This window comes from Scylla paramamosain, chromosome 9 (assembly GCF_035594125.1).
Source record: "Scylla paramamosain isolate STU-SP2022 chromosome 9, ASM3559412v1, whole genome shotgun sequence".
Taxonomy (NCBI): Eukaryota; Metazoa; Arthropoda; class Malacostraca; order Decapoda; family Portunidae; genus Scylla; species Scylla paramamosain.
This window is the reverse complement of record NC_087159.1, coordinates 13,450,001-13,470,984: the sequence shown is the minus strand read 5'-3', so window position 1 is coordinate 13,470,984 and position 20,984 is coordinate 13,450,001. Positions and strand designations below refer to the sequence as shown.

The following is a 20,984-nucleotide window of genomic DNA, read 5'->3' as shown; positions in this document are numbered from 1 at the left end:
GACTCAATAATTCCAAAATCACTCCCCAAGTGACAATGGGGTTTTCTTAGCAGCAGCTTTGATTTAGTGGTACTTACTTCTTAGAGGGACCTGGGTTTTTGTGGATGAGTAGGAAAGGACATTGACCTTAGCTTTAGCAATGGCTAAGACTGCTTGTGGAGAGATTTTGCTACTCTGGGTGACCTGAATGGTGGGATACTCCTGTCAGGGTAGTTCTTGAGGAATATTCCTACTTAACTTGAATTCCTCATAGATCTGAGGCCCATTGTGGTTGACAGAGAAATCCCTGCTAATGGTGTATCTAGATCAGGACAGCTGTGGTGAGGTGACATCTCATGTAAACACTGCTGACTAGTTCTCAGACACTGAGCATCAGTTACTAATATAACCATGGCATTAATCTTTGTCATCTATCTGTGGTTGCAATAATCCTAATATGTTTCCCAGCTGCCCTGATAAAGAAATGCCCACCATAATCAATATACACATACAAAGTCTGCAGATATTTATGGAAAAGCAATTCAAATAAATTTGCTGTCCTTCATGATATATCCTTCAGGGCGTAAGAATGTATTTATCCATTCCACCACCCCACACTTCGCTCCATTTGTACATGTGTTCATACCATATATGTATGATGGTGAGTCTGGCAGTACTTATACTTCTATGTACTACACTTATTTCTACATCAGAGATATTTCAGTCACAAAAGGGTCTAGCAATGAAAATTATGGTGATGATAGCAGACCATTGTTTTGCTACAATCATTATGGTCATGATCATGATGAGAGAATCTACTTTATACATCTGTATTTGATACCTGTTCCTAATAACTCATACAAAGGAAATGGTTATATGATAACACAGGGAAGCAGCCAACCTCCACACAAAAATGAGAAATTATCTGTAAAGCAAATGGGTTGAAACCATTCATCAGATACTTTTTTTTATTTTCAAAAAAACTACTGTACACTGAGATTATGTTGACAGCCAATATGTCCCAAATAAACACAATAAAAAAAAATAACAAATAATAACATATGCACCATATCCTTTTTTAAGATGGTTATAAAACATAACATGGTGAAATGATAATCCTGTATGCTCAACTGAATAAAGAATCTAATTTTGTTACAGATAAACAACTGAGCAACAGGAGCAACATATACCAACTCTATTTGTACAATTAAGTGAGCATTAGGTAGCTAAACATTATGATTATCATAATACACAAAATTTTGTCTATTGAAAAAATGCAAATTTGCTTAGGGGTTTTATTAGTCTATTTCCACTAAGGAGAGCAACATTAATATCAGCCATCCTGGGCAGGCGCTTCAGAGTACCAAGGGCAGCTACTGAAGGCCTGGAGCGAAGCATCTTTCCAGCAATTTTCATTACATCATCATCTGTCACTCTCTCTGAAAATTATAAAACAGTAAATCTTTAATTTATATTCCTGAAATAAACAAAACAACAGGTTAAAACCAAAAGAAAAGAAGCACACTAAAGTTTAATATATCATACAATGTAATATTTATAATATATCCTTTTATTAGATTCATAAAACTAATCAATAATACAAGGATTTCATTTATAGCATTCTGTACACAAGTTGACCATTGTTACTCCAGCTTTACTTAATCTGGAACTTCATTTAATCCAGCATATTTTTCAAATGGCTATATTCTCCATCTCTTAAACATGTCGTGGATGTGTGATTAGTTCACTGTGTACAGCCGCAGTTGACAATACAATCATGCCACAGTACTGCTGCTGTGTGGATTTTCCCTGGGTCAAAACTGCTCCCAGAAAACACCTTAGCGCACATACCCAATAGTGAGAAGACGGCACCAAAACATGTACTAGATATTTAAGATGTTTTATGTATTATCAAATATCTATATGTAGTTATCTTAGCAAATTATCATCATTCTGTTATCTGTGAAATATATAAAGATGGAAATGGAGTAAGAAATGGAGTAAGAATTAATGAGTGATAACAGACCACTAAAACAGATTCTATGTACAAGTGTAAAAGTTTTAGCATCAAGTTTCATAATCATAGATTTTGTGTATTAACATCTGTATACAGTTGTATTGACAAACTACTATTGCTGTGTCTGCAGAATATATTAGGATGGAAATGAAGAAAGTAAACTCAAGAGCAATTCTGACAGAGGGAGTGATTCCACATCCCAGCAGCAATCCATTCAAGAAACACCACAGAGTGTGTGTGTGTGTGTGTGTGTGTGTGTGTGTGTGTGTGTGTGTGTGTGTGTGTGTGTGTGTGTGTGTGTGTGTGTGTGTGATGCTGGGGAGAAAATTCTTTTCTTTTCAATTTTTACTTGTGACTCTTATTTCATGCTATCAATGACTTAAAAAGGAAAAGGAAGTGAAAATTGTGGCACATAATGCAAACATAACACAAAAACAATAAAAGAAAACTGGAAGTGTTGCAAAAATCAGACTAATGTTTCTCTTCCTCACCAGTGTGAAATTTATGGCATAGAATCATTAACTGTGTATCTTATAAAGATACAGCAGGAAAAGTTGATGCAATTTTTAGCAGAAAAGATGTACATATAAAAAAACAAAGAAACATGTAAAGAGTACAGATTATTATTAAACAATAATGCTGTGATTTCCACAGCAAAGGAATGCTGATCAAGACATATCTACATATCAGGTACGATGATGATGGATCAAGCAGTTTCATGTAGAGTTTGGTTTTAAACATCACTGTGAGTAAACTAAGGAGTGGTTGCAGATTCCAGAAGTGTCACAGCATTAAAATGCAAAAGGTTTGTCAAGAAAACATCAACAAATGAGGAAGGAGCAGCAGAAAATGTTGACAAGTTTCTCCAGGCTTGTTTCTTGTTTCCCAATAATTGTGTTTAATTTACAAATAGTAGCAGTTTAACTTTATTTGAATACATTCTAAGGCACAACAGGCACACTATTTGTCTTTTCAGACATCTGGCAAAGTGGCTAATTTGAGATGGCTTTAGAACCAGGGATTCTGAAGTTTTGATGGTCAACCTGTATTACAAAAACAGTAGTCCTTTATCATCCACTTACTTATTAGATCCATGAAGTGCTGTGGCTGGAGCCTTTTCCCAGTTGCCAGTACCTGCCGTGCAACGTCCTCAAATACAACAGGCCGACTTTCCAGGTTCATCAGCAGCATGGACTGCAGCTGTACTTTGGCACGCTGAAATATCATATTTGTGAATATATACAATTATATTTTTTTATGACTGGCTACCTCCTAAACATAAAGGGCTAACATCTGAGAAGAATGCAGGAATCAAGCATGATGCAAAAATCAACAAGATGCAAGACAAAATATCCATCATCTTACCTCCAGTTCTTCCTTGCTCATGCGGCCATTCATGGCTGAGAGTTCTCTAGTAATTATTTGGGTGAGATCTGCCAGGTGAGACGGATGAGCTGAAGCATGGATACAGAACAGACCAGCATCCTCATATGCATGGTTATAGGCTGTAGCATTATGGATCCAGTGATACCTGAAAACATTGATCAAGTAATGAATTGAGCTGCTGTCATAAGGATCAAGTTTAAAAGAACGCTGTCCACACACATAATTATTCTATGTATGTATACACATAAAAGTTAATGTCTCTCTAGCAACATTAGTGGCTGGACATTGTCCATTTACATTAGTGTTCTCAACAGAGGGGCGCAGACACTCTCCCGGTGGGGAGCAAGCACAGGACGGGAAGGGAAAAAAATCACGGGAAATCACAGACTCACTGGCTATTAGTACAAAGGAGATGCAGCTGTCACGCCCTCCATCTATCTATCTATCTATTTATCTGATTCTATCTATGGTGGCATAGTTGGGGAGAAGGTTGAATGGATGGCACAGGGAGGAGGGGGCCCCAACTGCACTGAACCAGTTTTGGGGGTGCCCAGCTTGCAAAAGATTGAGAACCCCTGATTTACATCATTACCAAGGTGCAAACCCAAAAGAGAATGAAAACCATTTTTTTTGTTTACAGCAGAAGTTCCATAACTAATCTCACCACTGCCTTCATTGAATTACACTGGTCATCTCCTGCCACAAATGGAAATTAACCAGAAGCCCAACAAACAGTGGGACACTTGAATCAGTCACTGGTTACTGACAAGTTGGTCATTCATCAAGTATATCAGTAAATAATACTTTAAGAAATACATTGTATCACACGGACCAATAAAAAACATGACCTGCTTCAGTGTACCAATTAAACTGTATCCCAAAGTTATAGTATTTTTTAATACAATAACACCAAAATTAATATCAAAATATTGTGTTGTCTGCCGTACAAATGCCTCCACCATACCTGTTGAGTACATTAGTGTAAAGACGTGTGTACATTCCTTTCCCAGGTCCTCCAGCACTGAAGCTGCCACCACCTCCCATCATCATGTTGAGAACACAGTGAGTGACAAAGTCTTTGTGCTGGTGGCCCACAGACTCCAGACCAATCACAATGTGAGCAAGTTCTGGTAGTGGGTTGGGGCCAATAGAGACATCAGAAAGATCTGCTTCTTCCTGCAAAATAATACACAAACAATGATTTGACACCACTGAGTATGTGAAACTTGAAGACAAACTCCTTTGTTCATGACTCTGACATTGAAAACTGTTATCCTTCATGTTTATTAACCCTTTGATGGAACAGCCATCATACAAGTCAAGACCCTTGTGTATGCCCATGGAACTACATCGGGTGTTCCTTTTTCCTCCTTATACCTCAAAAACAAGGCATTGTATCAGAAGTTCACATGCATCATCAAAAAAAGAAAACCCAAAGCTACAAAACTGGTATGTTGTTATGCATGACATATTGCCTGTAGCCTGGTTAACTTTTCAGTGAGATACTATGGGTCAAACTTGAATCTCCTAGCCTTTTATTCCATAATCTTGACTTCCACTGGTTCACATCACACAGATCATGGACCAGCCCTATGAATGATTTCTTTGATGCAAACCAATAAAAATAAAGAATGGAAAATTGTTGGAACATATAAATACACAAGAGATTTAAGACTCTACACGGATTGCAACAATTATTTATAATGAGCAACAGTGGCATCATAGCAACAATGTAGCAATGAAAGGGTTAAGATTACTAGTACTTTTACAGTAATAAAACTGAGTTACCATTGAACACCATGAATGAAGTGTGTGGTATTCTCAGAAGTGGGGTTCCAGACACAACTCTACATCATACTCATTAAAGTGAAATTGCGAGTCAGTGTGCTTTCAAGGATATCTTGTCGTGTGACTACATACACATCCACAGGCTAGAGTAAGGATGGAATTACATGCATTGTATTTTCTGTCAAGTTCAACTAACAAATAAACAGTCTAGAATTTTTTAAGTTGCTGCCGTAAATTCACGCAATGGCACTGAGTGCAGGTATGTGAGATGCCATGAATTTATAGCGTTGGCACTGGGCAGGTTAAAGTTAGGATTACAAAACATGGATAAGCTGTTGGGATTAGTATTATTCACTTACCATACATGTCAATAGTGTGATTTAAACTCTCAAATCCCCTAATCCCCCTTTCCCATTAGTTATCATTTTTATTTTCACAATGACTGGAAGTTCCTATATATATTGCATAAACTGCAAAGCACCTGTATTCACTTAAAAGGAAACACTGAATAAATTATTTTCTATAGCTGATAATACAAAGATTTCCACCTCATTATTTTTTTCCTTTTTCCAGTGCATGAAAGCTTTCTGAAAGTAGCTAAAACTAGAGATCATGAAGTTTCCTTTCAGTTATGAATTTGATTTAGTATGTACATAACTACAACTGGTGCCATTCTCTCCTGGTACTCCTTAATATGCTATAGCTCAATACTTGGGAAACTGCCAGCACAGAGGAGTATACACTACATTTAAGAATGAAATATTTTCACTGGAATTTGAATTTTTTTCTTGCTAATAAAGAAAAGAATTTGACATACAATACACATGTACTAAATGGGACATTTCTAGCCAGGAAAAACTCCAAGCCAAAAATCATGTCATTGGTCTGCACAAGTTTCTGGAGAGCATGGACTGATAAGGATGTAATATATGCATTCATATACAGGATTTTTTTTTTTTTTTTATGTAGGAAGCACACTGGCCAAGGGCAACAAAAATCCAATTAAAAAAATATGCCCACTGAAATGCTAGTCCCATAAAAGGGTCAAAGCAGTGGTCAAGAATTGATGAATAAGTGTCTTGAAACCTCCCTCTTGAAGGAATTCAAGTCATAGGAAGGTGGAAATACAGAAGCAGGCAGGGAGTTCCAGAGTTTACCAGAGAAAGGGATGAATGATTGAGAATACTGGTTAACTCTTGCATTAGAGAGGTGGACAGAATATGGGTGAGAGAAAGAAGAAAGTCTTGTGCAGCGAGGCCACAGGAGGAGGGGAGGCATGCAGTTAGCAAGATCAGAAGAGCAGTTAGCATGAAAATAGCGGTAGAAGACAGCTAGATATGCAACATTGCGGCGGTGAGAGAGAGGCTGAAGACAGTCAGTTAGAGGAGAGTTGATGAGACAAAAAGCTTTTGATTCCATCCTGTCTAGAAGAGCAGTATGAGTGGAACCCCCCCAGACATGTGAAGCATACTCCATACATGGATGGATAAGGCCCTTGTACAGAGTTAGCAGGATGTCCTGGGAGTTAAGGTACAGTGGAACCTCAGTTACTGAATGCCTCAGTTTTTTAACAAATTGGTTTAAAAAAAAAAAAAATTTAACTCATAATTTAGGAGGAAAAGGAGGCAGAGACAAACCCAGGGGAGTGGCTCCTGCAACACAACTTACACATTAATTTCTCACAAAATAAAGCAAAACACAGCATATGTGTATAGAGTATTTTCAACTTAGAATTACTTGAACCATCAAATCCCAAAGCATGTACCTTAACTTACAGGACACCCTGTACACTACCTTCCCAAGCTTCATGCTATCCGAGTTTCACGATTCTCAAGTTTCACACTTAGTACTCAGTTCTTCCCATCCTGAGTTTCCTGCTGCTTTGACAAGTATACGTGTATACATATAGTAAACCCTGCCTAAGTCGGATCTCTCTCTCTCTCTCACACAGAGAGAGAGAGAGAGAGAGAGAGAGAGAGAGAGAGAGAGAGAGAGAGAGAGAGAGAGAGAGAGAGAGAGAGAGAGAGAGAGAGAGAGAGAGAGAGAGAGAGAGAGAGAGAGAGAGAGAGAGAGAGAGAGAGAGAGAGAGAGAGAGAGAGAGAGAGAGAGAGAGAGAGAGAGAGATATGGTTTTAGATGTGATGGTATTGCACGGCCACAGTGCTGCATCACACCAGATGTGAGGACAAGGTGCACTCACACGCACACACACATACACGCACACACACACACACAGGTACTGTATTTTGAGATAAAGGAGTAAAAGGGAAAAAAAGTCAGCTTCATGGGCCAGAATGAATAAGCACTTTTTTTCAGTGCTTTCAATACCTCAAGTTTCGCAGTCCTCGAGTTTAGTGCTGCATCTTGGGAAGAAAGGAAGCACAAAACTTGGGAAGGGAATGTATGCTGCTTGTGGAATGCTCTACTGGGCACTGTATAGTGGTGCCCCCTGCATACTGCAGTGGGCTTTGATGATGCAGGACAGTCCTGTATGGTATACACCGACTAACCCAGTGTGCTGTACACATTACGAGTACTGCCAGCCACTGTGTGGTGATCACAGTAGATGTATGGTGAGCACTGCAAGGCAGTGCAAGAGTGATTTATCCTCAGGTGAAGTGTCTCAGTTAAATCATATGCATGGTATTACTTGCTGAAAGATTCATCCTTTAGTGTGATTTGTCCTAAGGTGATCTATCCCCTTTACTGCATTTTTGTCATATTATAGTCCATTTATTCCCAGTTCACATGTGAGGACTAAGCCACTTTTCTAACCTCATCATTAACTGAACAATGACTCTTGTAATCTCACTGCTGATTGGTCTGTGCCTGTCAGTCTGTCTACCACCCAGCCCAGACACTGATCACTCCACAATGCAAGTTTTACTTCTCTTCCTGCTACCTCCCTTTATTTTGTGCAATACTTATTAGTTTCTTAATTACTGAACACAAGAATAGAAGCAGATTACAAATGTCTTAATAAAAAATTAAAATTTACAGAATAGTTGAAATACTGGAATGGAGTAATGGACAGATTTGAAAATGCTTATACCACATTTCAATTTTTTGTGGAATTATCATGATACTGTAAATAAAAAGTGCTGTATGAGAGAGGGAATTCTCATGAACACTACAGTATCAGATTTTTGATAAGGCAGAAAGAAAGGGTGGTAAGCAGCTTTTTATTTCAGGCTGCAGATATTAAGTGCATACGTTTGTCCTCACCATGCCAGAGATGCTGTTGTCTTGGGATATAAAGAAAGGATGAGATTGATTGTGGACTTATAGATATACAGAAATGGCTGAGGTGGTGAAATAATGTAGCAGGGGGAAAAATTTTAAACTAACCATGGTGGAAAAGCACAAGCATATAAACCATTTCCAATGATAAAAGGATATGCTTCGAGCAAAACAATGATTACAAGCGACATGTAGATGATAATCTGTATGCAAATTGTGGTCAAGAGCTTGCATTTATATATCAAATCTATCTTTCAATGGTCATGAACTAAGAACCTTTCAGCAGTTTATTTATTTATTTTTAAAGACTAACAATCCAGTTATTCCCAAAATAATTTCTCATTTTATTTTGTAAAAAAAACTTTCAATTTTTTTATATATTTTTTTTTTATTCAGCTTTGACAAGCATATAGGATATCAGTTCTCACCTTAACAAGTCCGCCTGTGTACTGAGCTACAGAGTGGTCAACCGAAAGCCTGTGAATATTGGCGAGGGTTGGATCTGTCTCCCAGATGGGTGGCATCTCTACAAAATATCTGAAAAAATAGCATACCAGTTCTTTTAAAGATATTCAGATCATATTAAAATAATTTAAAAGTTCACAGTTACCACAATGAAAACGTACTTCTGTGCAAATTCTACAAGAGCATCGTGTTCAACTCCCACACCGGCCACCACCATGCGCTTCGGGGTGTGGTGGTGCTTAAGGTAAGTGAACAATGTTGATCGGTCTATTTTTGTGATATTTTCAGGAGGACAGATTTTTGGAAGACCCAGAGTATTGTCCCTAAATCCAGCCTGTAGAACATAAAACAAAACATTAAAAATTGCATGAAAGCATTATATATATATATATATATATATATATATATATATATATATATATATATATATATATATATATATATATATATATATATATATATATATATATATATATATATATATATATATATATATATATATATATATATATATATATATATATATATATATATATATATATATATATATATATATATATATATATATATATATATATAAAGAAAAAAAGAAAAGTTGTCAGGCATTTTCAAAATACAACATTTACACTGCACAGTTCTGCCATATTGTGTTTTTCTAGCAGTGAATTAACTCATGCAAAATTCTTTGAATTTAAAATGAATAGTAGGTAATGGAATTACTCATTTATTTTACATGGCATTAGTACATATATCCCAAGGGAACAAATGATTACAAGCAAAAGCATACCGCATGAATCATTTCTGTGAGTAGAACATCCTTTTCTGGTCGCAGCTGGAGATCTTCCAAATCAAACGTAACTGACATCTGAGCATCTGTTATCTGGAAATACAGACATTTTGTTAATGCCACTATTATTACAGCAACTTTCACATGAAAATGTTACAATACCACAGTTACTGGAAAACAAACATGGATACTTACTTCCTCTGGCTGAAGCTGAGGTCTTAGAATCACCTCTGACAATATCTTGACTGCTTCTGCCATGCCTCTAGCTTCCACAGATGTCGCATATATTAGTGTATCCCTATGTAAAGTCATAAAAGCAAAATTAATCTGATGTTTATTGTACCTTTGTGAAAATAAATTAAAAGGAACTGCAGAATATATACTCTATGCTTAGGGAAGAAAACAGCAAGAATTTTTATACAAATTAAGTTTACCAAAAAAAGCAAAACATGAAAAAAAATTAAGATTCAAATCAGACAGCAAGAATATCATACAATTTACCTTGATGACTGGCAATCACAAATGCCACCAAGTTTTTCAAATGTTCCCATAATAGTTTCTCGTGTCATATGTTGGGTATTCTGCAAGTTTCAAGATAAAAATTAGCTACATTTGATAAGTAACTCAATCTCAATCTATATAACAGTAAAATATAAATCATTACAAACAATAGTTCAAGCCTTTCTACAAGCAGGAAAATCCCATTACTATGAGCAGTGTAATATTACTCAGTGCATTAAGCTTCACATTATCCAACTAACAAAACTTGTACGTGTAATCTGCTCCTAAACATATCAAAATAATTTTGATAAAGCTACCAATGCTGTGAAAAATATTCTAAGAACCTCACCCCATATGCTAATTTCTCAAGAAAGTGAGATATTCCACTTGGAAGTGCCACTTCAAATCTGCTCCCGCTGTCAATTGCAACTGAAAAGCAAAATGTTAATTTCAGAAAAGTATTCATAGAGCTGTTAAAGATTCAGCAATAATAATTACAAGAGAAAGCCAGCCAGTAACCTCATTCACTCACCTCCGACTGTACAAAAGTTTCCAAATTTAGGTTCAGATGCCACACGCAAACCATTTTCTAAGGTTGTAACTTTAGTTTCATGAACAATATCCGAGGACGAGGCATAGACAGCTTTGGGTAGCCAAGGAACTGCCTCACTCAGAGGCACCTTTGTGATGGGTGACTTGCCATGAGACCCAGACTCTCCTGAACAGAAGCGTACAACTGCATTGGATCCTCTCCTGTAATGTTTAAAAATAATCTGAAGCAGCATGGTAATTTTTCCCTTATCCATCATTACTTTGCTACATGAGGAAATACATAATCATAAAAGATTTATAGTTTCTGCTGGAATATCATTTAGTTAGGTATGACAGACACAGACAACACCTAACACAACACATATATCCTACACATACATATTAATTATGTCAGGCAACCACACTCATACACACAAGGCACCAGTTGCACACAGACTGTACAAGAGGACACACACGGTAGAGAGAGCTAGGATTACCATGTCCCTTGTAGCCGGCATAAGAGCAACATAGTGTTTATCTGTCTCATGGACTTTACTTCAAGCCCTCTTACAGTGACAACCCTACGAGACAGACTACATCACAACCTACATGACGCAGTGACCAACCTACAGCTTCCAATTCTATGGAGACAATGAAACTTTTTTTTTGTCAGCCAACTGATGGTGCTGAATGAACTCACTGCCCAAATACTTTTACCTCTTCCAATTATTTTCCTCCACTTTCACCACTTTCTGTGGACCTCCAATAGGTTCCTGATTGTGTATTCATGTCTCAAATACCTTAGTGCAAAAATTATTCCTGTCCACAACAGTTTCTGCTATAAAATTAAAGTTTTCTCGGAAGAACTGAGTGAACAACTTCCTATGGAAGCTGCTGATGAAGTGCAGGTTAACACCAAGAACTTCACCTTAACCAGCCAGATGTTCTTGAAATATGACACAAAGAATCCTGAACTTCAACTTCCTCATACTAAAATCCTGTTTTTTTTTTTTTTCTTCTTCTTCTTCTTCTGGTAACAGAATTCCACCAATATCAAGAGACTGGTTCTTTCAATATATATATATATATATATATATATATATATATATATATATATATATATATATATATATATATATATATATATATATATATCCACATGCATGGCAAAGCTGTGGCTTCAAAATTCCTCTTTTTATATTATAATTAAAGTTACAGTATTTTTTTATTTATTTTTATTTTTATTTTTTTTATTTTTTTCAGCGCTTGCCATGTGATTGACAAGGTTCTTCACTCCCATTAATATTTCCCAGACTGTGGGTCGACCTTGGTCACACCGTCCTAGGTTTTTAATTTAACTTTTTTTTGGTTTTATTATAGTTTAAGCCATTACACACTACGTGGTAATAACCTACCTCATTTTGTTCTTCTCACTATTCACATCATTTCTAATGATTACACTACTTGTCGGAAATTAATAATAACGCCACAATAGGCCTGGGAATGCACAGCGCTCTCAACTTTTTCTAAGTCCACAGGTAAACATAAATGGTGTATTGTTGCCTGAACTTCAGTTGTTAGGTTAGGTTAGGTTAGGGTTTTATTATAGTTTAAGCCATTACACACTACGTGGTAATAACCTACCTCATTTTGTTCTTCTCACTATTCACATCATTTCTAATGATTACACTACTTGTCGGAAATTAATAATAACGCCGTGGGCCGTGGGTAGAGATTGGGGACATTGGCTTTAACTATAAATTTACCTTTTTTTTTTTTTTTTGTGGGTCCTGATTTTAGGAAAACAGGCAAAATTTTAACTAATTTCATCAGATTGGCCCTTACCTAAAGCACATGAAACATGGGCACAAAAAACCCTCAGGGGAAAGGTGAATCATTCAAGCCGATGGCTGCTGAATGATAAAAAAGAAATTAGTGCTGGTTTGCTTCTTCATAGTTAATACTTACCGCATAACTTTAAAAAGAAGTCAATATACCGGCAGGCCACAAAACTTACCTTAACACCGAGCGGGTAACGCGTGAGGAGAACATGACTACTGTGTGTCGACAAACGGACTAGTGGTGGACATGTGTACTGCTGCAGTGCTGCTGCTGCTGACAGGGACCCGCTATGTAACCAAAACAATGCCTGACATTGCTTTTATTAAATATTCTCGTGTATTTTACTGCCCAATTTATGAAATAAAATTTTAGCCTTTTTTTGGCAAGAACAAAAATGTTATATATGCATTTTATGTAGAAGATGAGACATGTGTTCAGAAGACCATTTACCGCCAGCAAATTCGAGTTTGTTGTCCGCCTGTCAGGTGCTCAGAGTACAATCCAGTCGTCATCATCTACTCTGCCCATATTGGTGTATTTTTACCAAGATGTTTTATTTGGAAGGCCATGTCGTAGTAAGCAATATTTTTCTTCAACTATGAAGTAATTTTCTGGTAAAAATTTTATCACATCCGTCAAAAGTTCATTAATGATCGTGCTCACGCTCCGCCACCGTAAATATTCTGTCATGTTTGTGTGATATCATCTGACGTGATGAGATAGTGTTGTCTTATAGTGATGTGTGAACCAGCCTCTGCGAGTCTCTTATGGGTCAAGATTAAGCTTCCTGGAGACTACTTGAACAACTTATCAGTAGTCTGATATTTACTTGATAATAAGTTTCTTTACGAGCCTTCTGACTGGTATTGATTTCAGTCTATCTGAGCCCCTCATTCTATTCCACACGCAGATTCCCATAATAGATCGAAAATTACAATATGACATTAATTCGGGTCTTTTAACTTAATTGAGCTAGGTCAACCTCTCATTGATATAGACAGATGGGGCTCCTGAACCTCCAACCCACCCACACACATCTCTATTTCCCAAGAGCTTAAAACATTATTAGACTAACCATATACTAGTTCCTTTTGTTATAATGTAATCAGAATACGCCGATTACATTTTTTTTTTCATAATGATCCCCTCTCTCTCTCTCTCTCTCCTCTCTCTCTCTCTCTCTCTCTCTCTCTCTCTCTCTCTCTCTCTCTCTCTCTCTCTCTCCTCTCTCTCTCTCTCTCTCTCTCTCTCTCTCTCTCCACACACACACACACACACACACGGTCGCAGGCACACACGAACACATTCAGTCTCCTGAGTAGATGTTGGTTGGCCATCGCTTGCTAGTGTCCAATAGGCGCAGTCTGGCGCCCTGCCATGCACGTACTACCTACCCTCTTCAACACCTGTGACATTCCATGACAGCGGTGACCTAACCTTGCATCGCACCTAGTCTCACCTGGCACCATGCATAGGCCATCAGCAAAAGTCATGCCTATTATTTGAGTAAAATGAAAAGTAAATAGATAAATAAATAAATAAATAAATCGTATTTCCCTGCCTCGCCTCCGAGTCACATCACATGTATGCTAACACACCACTGCAGGAGGGACGCTAATCATGTATCCACTGAGACAGACGACCTCAATCCGCTGTGACTTGTGCGAGGCTGCCATTGTTGCCTGTCAGTAGTAATTGTACGAATGTTTGCCTTCATCACATGGCTTATCGTCTTTTAGCGTTCCAAACTGCGTCCACTTTGCACTAACCATTAATTATGGGAAATAATTAAACTTGAATTTCTTAAAATTGATGCATGTTATGTTTGCAACACACACACACACACACACACACACACACACACACACACGCAGGGACAGCACCACAGGTCGAGGTTATCCACCGCCAAGAGGACAGCAGGGCGGCAGGGCAGACAGTGCTAGCCCACATGACCTTCAAAGTTGCCTCCTTTCGCCTGTCCGGCAGATTTCCGCTTTTAGCATGCCTCCCCTCCGCTCCCTTAATCTCCAGGCAGGTGAGGAGCCGCTGGCAGTTGCTAGTCTTTTATTATTAACAATATTTAATCTGTGTTATTGTGTCGTTGCTCTGTTATTCTTCTTGACGGAGCCTTCTCACGGCGAGGCCACGAAGGGGAGACGCTGCGATGCGGTTGGAGGCCCACAGCTTGGGGTGGCGCAGGGAATGCAGTGCCTTGGAATAAATGTGTTAACTTTGGCCTCCTGGGAAATACCATGATGACTTGGCGGCGCGTCAATCGCACAATGCAGTCGGAGTCTCTGTGGTGGCTGACGCTGCTTGCAACCTCAGGTGTCCCTGCAACCTCGGCAAATACCGCGAAATGCTTCATGAACTAAGTCCCCTCCTCAGCAGTGCATTTGTTTACCTTGCCTCGCCGCCCACCAGTCAGCAATAGCGTCGTGTCCTGTCTTGCAAGTTGTCTAGCCAGCAATGAATTCCTTAGAGGACATTAAATTCCAGCATTCAAAACACTCGGAGAAAGGGAATACGAACCAAAAACTCTTCACAGACAGAACAGAGGGTAAAATTATCCACGTTGCATAGAGGGATTGCATGCAGGTGAATATTGTCCTACCTGGCAACCTTGGGGCAAGAGGTCGGACCGGCCCGTCTGGTTACCTTCACATACACAGCATCAGTCAGTCGCGTCGGTGTTGTGCTCGTGCGAGGGTCGTGTCTTTCTCGCTCCTCCCGTCTTGCCTCATCTTCCCAGCGCTGAAGAAATATTGTGATTTTAGATGACAGTGCGTCTGTAAAACTGAAAACCTAAAAAACTAGCTTTCTGTGAGTCTCTTTATACGGAACTGAAGTTTCAGAGTGTTAAATTGAAAGTATTAAGAGTTGAGTGAATTTTAACCACTAGAAAAAAAAAATCGCAAGCAGAGTGTCTGGCTGAGGTTCATCGGGTGACGGATGGGTGAGGGAGGGGGTTGTGTGAGGTGGGGGACTATAGGTAAGTCAGCCCCCAGTGAAATTTGATTTTTCTTCGATGAGGACAGGTGTCGGATGGAAGTTTTACCGGTTTGAAAGAAGCAGAGCGCAAGATTAGAGAGAGAGAGAGAGAGAGAGAGAGAGAGAGAGAGAGAGAGAGAGAGAGAGAGAGAGAGAGAGAGAGCATCCTTTCCTGTTGATGTCGCTGCAGCGTTGAACAAGAAACCGGTTGATATAGATATGGATCGCTGTTTATTTGTTTACTACTAGAAGTTCATTAAATTTTGTTTGGCACTGGAGATCTGTTTCTGTGCTTACCTGTAGTGTGTGTGTGTATGTGTGTGTGTGTGTGTGTTTAAGAGTTTAAGTGTGCGTGTAAGTGTGCTTTACTGCAGCACAATGAACAACACCGCCTCACAACAGCTCGCTGCATTAAGCAGGTCCATGCACTCTTGGGTAACACTCGACTTCGCTGTTGGCGCTGCTTCAGCTCCTGTCTGGGTTGCACAGTTTGTTGACTCTGGGGACGGCTTCTGAAATCGATAATAAACAGTGGTCGGGGGAGGCTAAGTCCGATATTTTACGGCTGTGGTGTGTAACCTGACGATCCCGAGGCGAGGGTGTTGAGTGGGCCAGGAGAGGATGAGGGTGGGGCGCAGGTCTCCGGTGAGCAGCCTTGACGAGACCAAGCACAACAAGCCTCACGGCTAAACGTCCCTCTGTCTGTCTGGCGCTCGGGGGATGCAGTCGCCAGGCAGAACTTGAGCCATGACCTACGCACCACTTTTTAACAGCGGTGGGAAAGACGCATTGTCATGTCGCACCAAAAAAAAAAAAAAAAAAAAGTATTTAAGCTTTAAAAATTGCAACGTACATTATGCAGTGTTATTGTTCTAAGTGCTTTTATTATGTGCTGCAGTGCCGCTATTACAGTTTTCAGGCCTTTTCGAACGCAGACATTAGTGACATTAAGATGCATTATCCTTCCTCATACTCAGGCCCGAAAAGGATTAGGTCTCAGCAGTGGTGTTTTATTTATTTATTTTTCCACCCGCCAGATGCTCGCATGAATGCCACTGATTCCACAGGGATCCTCTCGTGCTTCCTGTCACTCGTAAAATATTTCAACAAAAGCACAGGTCGCATCCAGCATTGAGGCCGCGGTGAGGGGACGTGTACGTGACCTCGCCAGCCACATGCGAATGAAAACGTTGTCCACATACTTTCAAATAGTGAAAAATGAAAACAAATAAACTTTGTCTCGTGAATAATCAAGCACGTAAAGCAGGGAGGTCTGCAAAATACGAGGAAAAATATTTGCGTGGCAGGAATATTTCGAGGAAAGGAGAGAGGCGGGTTTTGTGCGCCTGAGCCGGAGAGAGAGAGAGAGAGAGAGAGAGAGAGAGAGAGAGAGAGAGAGAGAGAGAGAGAGAGAGAGAGAGAGAGAGATCCGAGAAAATCAAATCAGGTGTTATGTAAATTATTACGAAAAAAAAACATAAGTGTGTTCAAATTAATTAACATGACTGGGAAATTCTCCGGAATCGCATACATGTCCTGCCTCCTGCTTGGCGCATCGTAAATGTTGCACAAGGCGAGGCGTGCAATATTAATAAACAAATATAATAAAACCTGCAAACATCATGTGAATGTTTTTGACGAGAAATTTTAATTATTACGGGAATGTGCATATCAAGATGGTGCGATGAGGGAAGAGGATAGGGGGAGGGGCGGAGGAGTAGGAGGAGGAGGAGGAGGAGCACGAGCAAAAGGAAAATAGGAAAAGTAAGCGCGATTCTAGGGGAAGGAAGGGAGAGGAAGAGAGACTGCCTAATATCCGACTGCTAATGTTGTTTACTAATCATCACCTGAGGCCCTCCCAAGGAAATGAATTGCCCTCACCCTCTCTCCCTCTCCCTGTGTCCCGCCTTCCTCTCCCCCCTCTCTTTTATCTCCCCTACTTCACCTCTCTTTTGCCTCCCCTACTTCACCTCTCTCACTATTACCTCCCTTCCTTCTCCTCTCTTTTTATCTACCCTTCTTAATCTCACTTTTACCCCTTATCCCTCATCTCTCCCCTTTCTTTCTTTTTTTTTTATCTCCCCTTCATCCATCTCTTCCATGCTCCTCTTGAAGTCTTTCTTACACTCATGCTTTTCCCTTCCTTTTGTTTTCTTTTCTCTACTCATAAACCTTCATTTATGCTTGCCTCTCTCTCTCTCTCTCTCTCTCTCTCTCTCTCTCTCTCTCTCTCTCTCTCTCTCTCTCTCTCTCTCTGATAAACTGCTTTGCTTTGTTTCACTTTATACTTTCTTATTTTCCACTGTTCCATCTTAAATCTTATTCCGAGCCTGTTCGTTGCCTCTTGTCTCCCTCCCCTCCACTATTCTCCTGTCAGTGTTCCCTGCAAACTTGTTTTTCTCTATCCTGGACCCTCTCCCCTCCATCCCTCCTCCCCTCCTTCTCTCCCACCTTCCTTCCTCTTCTCCCTTCCTTCGTCCTTTTCTGCCTCTCTCTCCAAATTCAGTTTATTTTCCACCCTTCGCTTCACCTCACCTCTGTCCTCCTTTCTCTCTCTCTCTCTCTCTCTCTCTCTCTCTCTCTCTCTCTCTCTCTCTCTCTCTCTCTCTCTCTCTCTCTCTCTCTCTCTCTCTTTCCATTTCTTCCAGCTGTTTTTCCATCCATTTTTTTCCTTTCCTTTCCTTTTTTATTATGTTTCAATCCTTGTACCTGTTGATGTTCTTTCCTAACTCACCAGTACCTTCCCCGCCCTTCCCATCCCTCCCCTTCATTTCGTTCTCCCGTGCGCCATGATTACCTCTCAATTTACCTCGTTAATAGCATTCTCATTAGGCTACTTACCTATCAGTCTAATTTTCCTATCTAACCACTTACCTGGAAACGGACATGCCTCCCTTCCTCCCTTCTCTTCCCTTCGCTCTCCCTGCCTTAGGTTTTTCCCTCCCTTCCACTCTCTTTTCCATTTTTTCTTCCTCTCTTTTTGCCTGTCCCACTTCAGCCTCCCGCTCTCTTTCTTTCTCCCTTACTTCTTCCTTCTTATCCGTCTTGTCTTTCTCCTTTATTCTCTCTCCCCTCTGCCTGCTTTACATCCTCCACTTACCATCCTCCCTCTTCTCTTCCCCTCCTGCATGCCCTCCACTTCAAGTTGCCACTGTCAGGGTTTTGGGTGACTCAGGAGGAGGAGGGCTGGCGTGTGGGCGAGGAATGTGAGGGATGTCAGGGTTATGTATCAATTGGGGTTACGTGAGAGAGAGATAAGAGAACATCAGGAGTGAACGGAGGGGGGGGCAGGTAGTGGAAGACGAAGTAGGTGTCAGGATGAGGGCGTTGTCTCAGAGGTGGAGGCGTCAGATGTCAGGATGAAAGATGAGGGAGTTTCCTCGTTGCTGGTGAAGCATGAGAGGCGGCTGGTATCTGTGTCATCTTCCTCCACGATCACTATTATTAACAGCAGAAACTCCGTCTGAATGTGGAAATAGAAGTGCATTGATAACCAACGAGGCTGCATCTTTTAGCGCCAGTGTTCTGTAAGAGTGAGCCAGTTATGCAGGAGCTAAATTCCGAGGAGTAAGGGAGGAAAATAAAGGTGTGGGAAGTACACTGGTGATGATTTCTTGGGTCAACACGAGTGGTTAGTTCACGTTATTGTGTTATTACAGCAGAGACACAAAGACTAAAGGTAAGGCGATGAGAAGCGGAAATGTGAGGCGGTAAAGGAAATCGTGGGTGGGTGGTGAAGGTGGCGGGGAAGCCGAAGGGGAGTGTGGGGACATCTGGCGGCGGTGAGAAGGCCCTGAGAGGTAAACACGAGGCGCATCCGGTCCTGTGGGCGGGGTGGTTGGGCGCTGGGTGCCCGGGTCTGAAGGCCGGTTGTGGGACGCCGCGTCGTGGTTAGTGGGCAGGTAGACTGGCAGGGCAGCTTTTGTGATGAAGCTCAGTGTGCGTATCGTTATCATGGTATTAGTAGCTGGACATTTACCTCTCTTCACCTCCACCTACTCGTGTTGCCTGTCACCCGCCCTTCCCTCCCACTGGTATTGCAGCGCCGCCTCCCCCATATCCTGAGAGGTTATGCAAGGAGCGGGAGAGTCTCGGAAGTTATTTAATTTATATAGCTAGCAAAAATGAAGATGGATCATAATAAAGTTTAAGACCTCTAGAACGTTGATATTGTTGCAGCTTATGAATTAATGACCTGTTTAGCTTTGTTGCCGTCGCCGTCACCCCACAGCGTCCCTCCCTCTTTTCCTCTGTCCGGTCCGGTGTTCGGTTACGTGGAAAAGATACGAAACAGCGAAGTAAAGAATGGTGCCAACTATGCATTTTTGGCTTAAGCCCTACACTTAAATTGAATGTTATTATTTGTGTACCAAAAATCCTCATGCAAAGCAGTGATGTGGGTACACATCGTTTTTCTTTTTCAGATATGGCAATGATGCACAGATAAGGTAGTGCTGAGAACCGGTGTCGGGCGGCGGGCAGAGAGTAGTGGACGCCAAAGCTCGCCAGATGGTGTCCTGCAGAATTCGTGCTGACCTGTGGCTAAGTTAGTGCTGCCGCAGCACGCCCATGACCATGGGTGACTGACGCGAGACTGACATGGGAGTGTCTCAGGGTGAAGCGGTGAATTATTGTGCGTAGAAATACAGACCAAGGAAAACTACAATAGAAGTGACCACCACGAGGCCCCCTGTGATGTGGGAAGACCTACGCGTCAGGCATCCTCCTTTGGGCCTGAAACGTGCGAGGAGCCTCATGAGAAAACGAGTGAGCAAGTGTTGTGTCATTGCCGAGAATGATATTAAGGATCCAATGAGTGTTCTGACATGTCCGGGTCGAGTGAGGAGAGCCGTGGGTCATGTGCCTGCAGCTGCGACGAGGACTGTGGCCGCTCACTCTCGCCGACATCCTTCGGTCACGCGGCAGAGTCCACCTCTGGATGCCCCTCGTCCTCGGATTATCTGCCTTCCGACCCTGTCTCGGGCAGTTTGTCGCCTGGCGGTGACAAGTGCATCGCAGGGCCTCGAGCAATGAGGCGGAGTGGCTGGGGTGCAGCGCCGCCTCCGCTGCCAGAGAAACGAAAACCTCCTCTGGCAGCCATCACGAGCCACCTGATGAAGGCAGAGTCGAAGGAGGCTCCTTCAGGTGGTGTCCGTCCAAGGATAATGACACCTCCCGTCTGTTCGTCCCCACCAGAGAGATGCTGGTGGGAGCATCAGCAACTGTCCCCAGTCAGCTGCGCCTCAGGCTTCTGGGAGACCTCGCGACAACAGCCTCCTGGCAGTGAGGAACACAGGAGCTCGTCGTCAGGCTCAGATTCGGAGGAAACCGAGAAGATGAAGGCGCTCTTCATGGCTTGCGACTCTGACGGCGACGGCTACATCACCAGGTGAGTGCTGCCCTGGCCCCTGAGACCATGCACTGTTAGGCCCATCCTCATAAGGGCTTCATCTCGAAA

At 41.1% G+C, this 20,984-nt stretch overlaps 2 protein-coding genes across 3 annotated transcripts in view; one reads left to right on the top strand and one right to left on the bottom strand.

The window, feature by feature from the left end:
- Positions 1–933: 933 nt before the first annotated feature.
- Positions 934–12,863, bottom strand: LOC135103646 (mitochondrial-processing peptidase subunit alpha-like). The gene is made up of 12 exons (XM_064010198.1): positions 12,711–12,863; positions 10,695–10,915; positions 10,512–10,591; positions 10,163–10,242; positions 9,857–9,959; positions 9,662–9,754; positions 9,036–9,208; positions 8,838–8,946; positions 4,347–4,558; positions 3,362–3,527; positions 3,079–3,211; positions 934–1,418 (listed from the first exon to the last, which is right to left on the bottom strand). Exons 1-12 carry the CDS (start codon positions 12,743–12,745, stop codon positions 1,243–1,245), a joined length of 1,581 nt encoding a protein of 526 aa, XP_063866268.1. The 5' UTR covers positions 12,746–12,863; the 3' UTR covers positions 934–1,242.
- A 1,548-nt stretch (positions 12,864–14,411) lies between these two features.
- Positions 14,412–20,984, top strand: part of LOC135103643 (colorectal mutant cancer protein-like) — a 68,507-nt gene continuing 61,934 nt past the window's right edge. Inside the window, exons 1-2 of one of the 2 annotated variants that reach the window (XM_064010191.1) lie at positions 14,412–14,570; positions 19,951–20,915. The gene's annotated coding sequence lies outside the window, so the exon portion shown is untranslated. Of the gene's footprint in view, positions 14,571–15,207; positions 15,359–19,950; positions 20,916–20,984 lie in introns of those variants that run through there. The other variant, XM_064010190.1, reaches the window with a different exon arrangement.

Coding starts and splice junctions, on each gene's coding strand:
- LOC135103646 (XM_064010198.1), bottom strand. CDS start 12,745: ATGTTCTCCTCACGCGTTACCCGCTCGGTGTTAAG. Junction 10,592..10,694: donor AAACTTTTGTACAGTCGGAG/GTGAGTGAATGA, acceptor TTTGCTTTTCAG/TTGCAATTGACAGCGGGAGC. Junction 9,755..9,856: donor CTCAGCTTCAGCCAGAGGAA/GTAAGTATCCAT, acceptor CTGTATTTCCAG/ATAACAGATGCTCAGATGTC.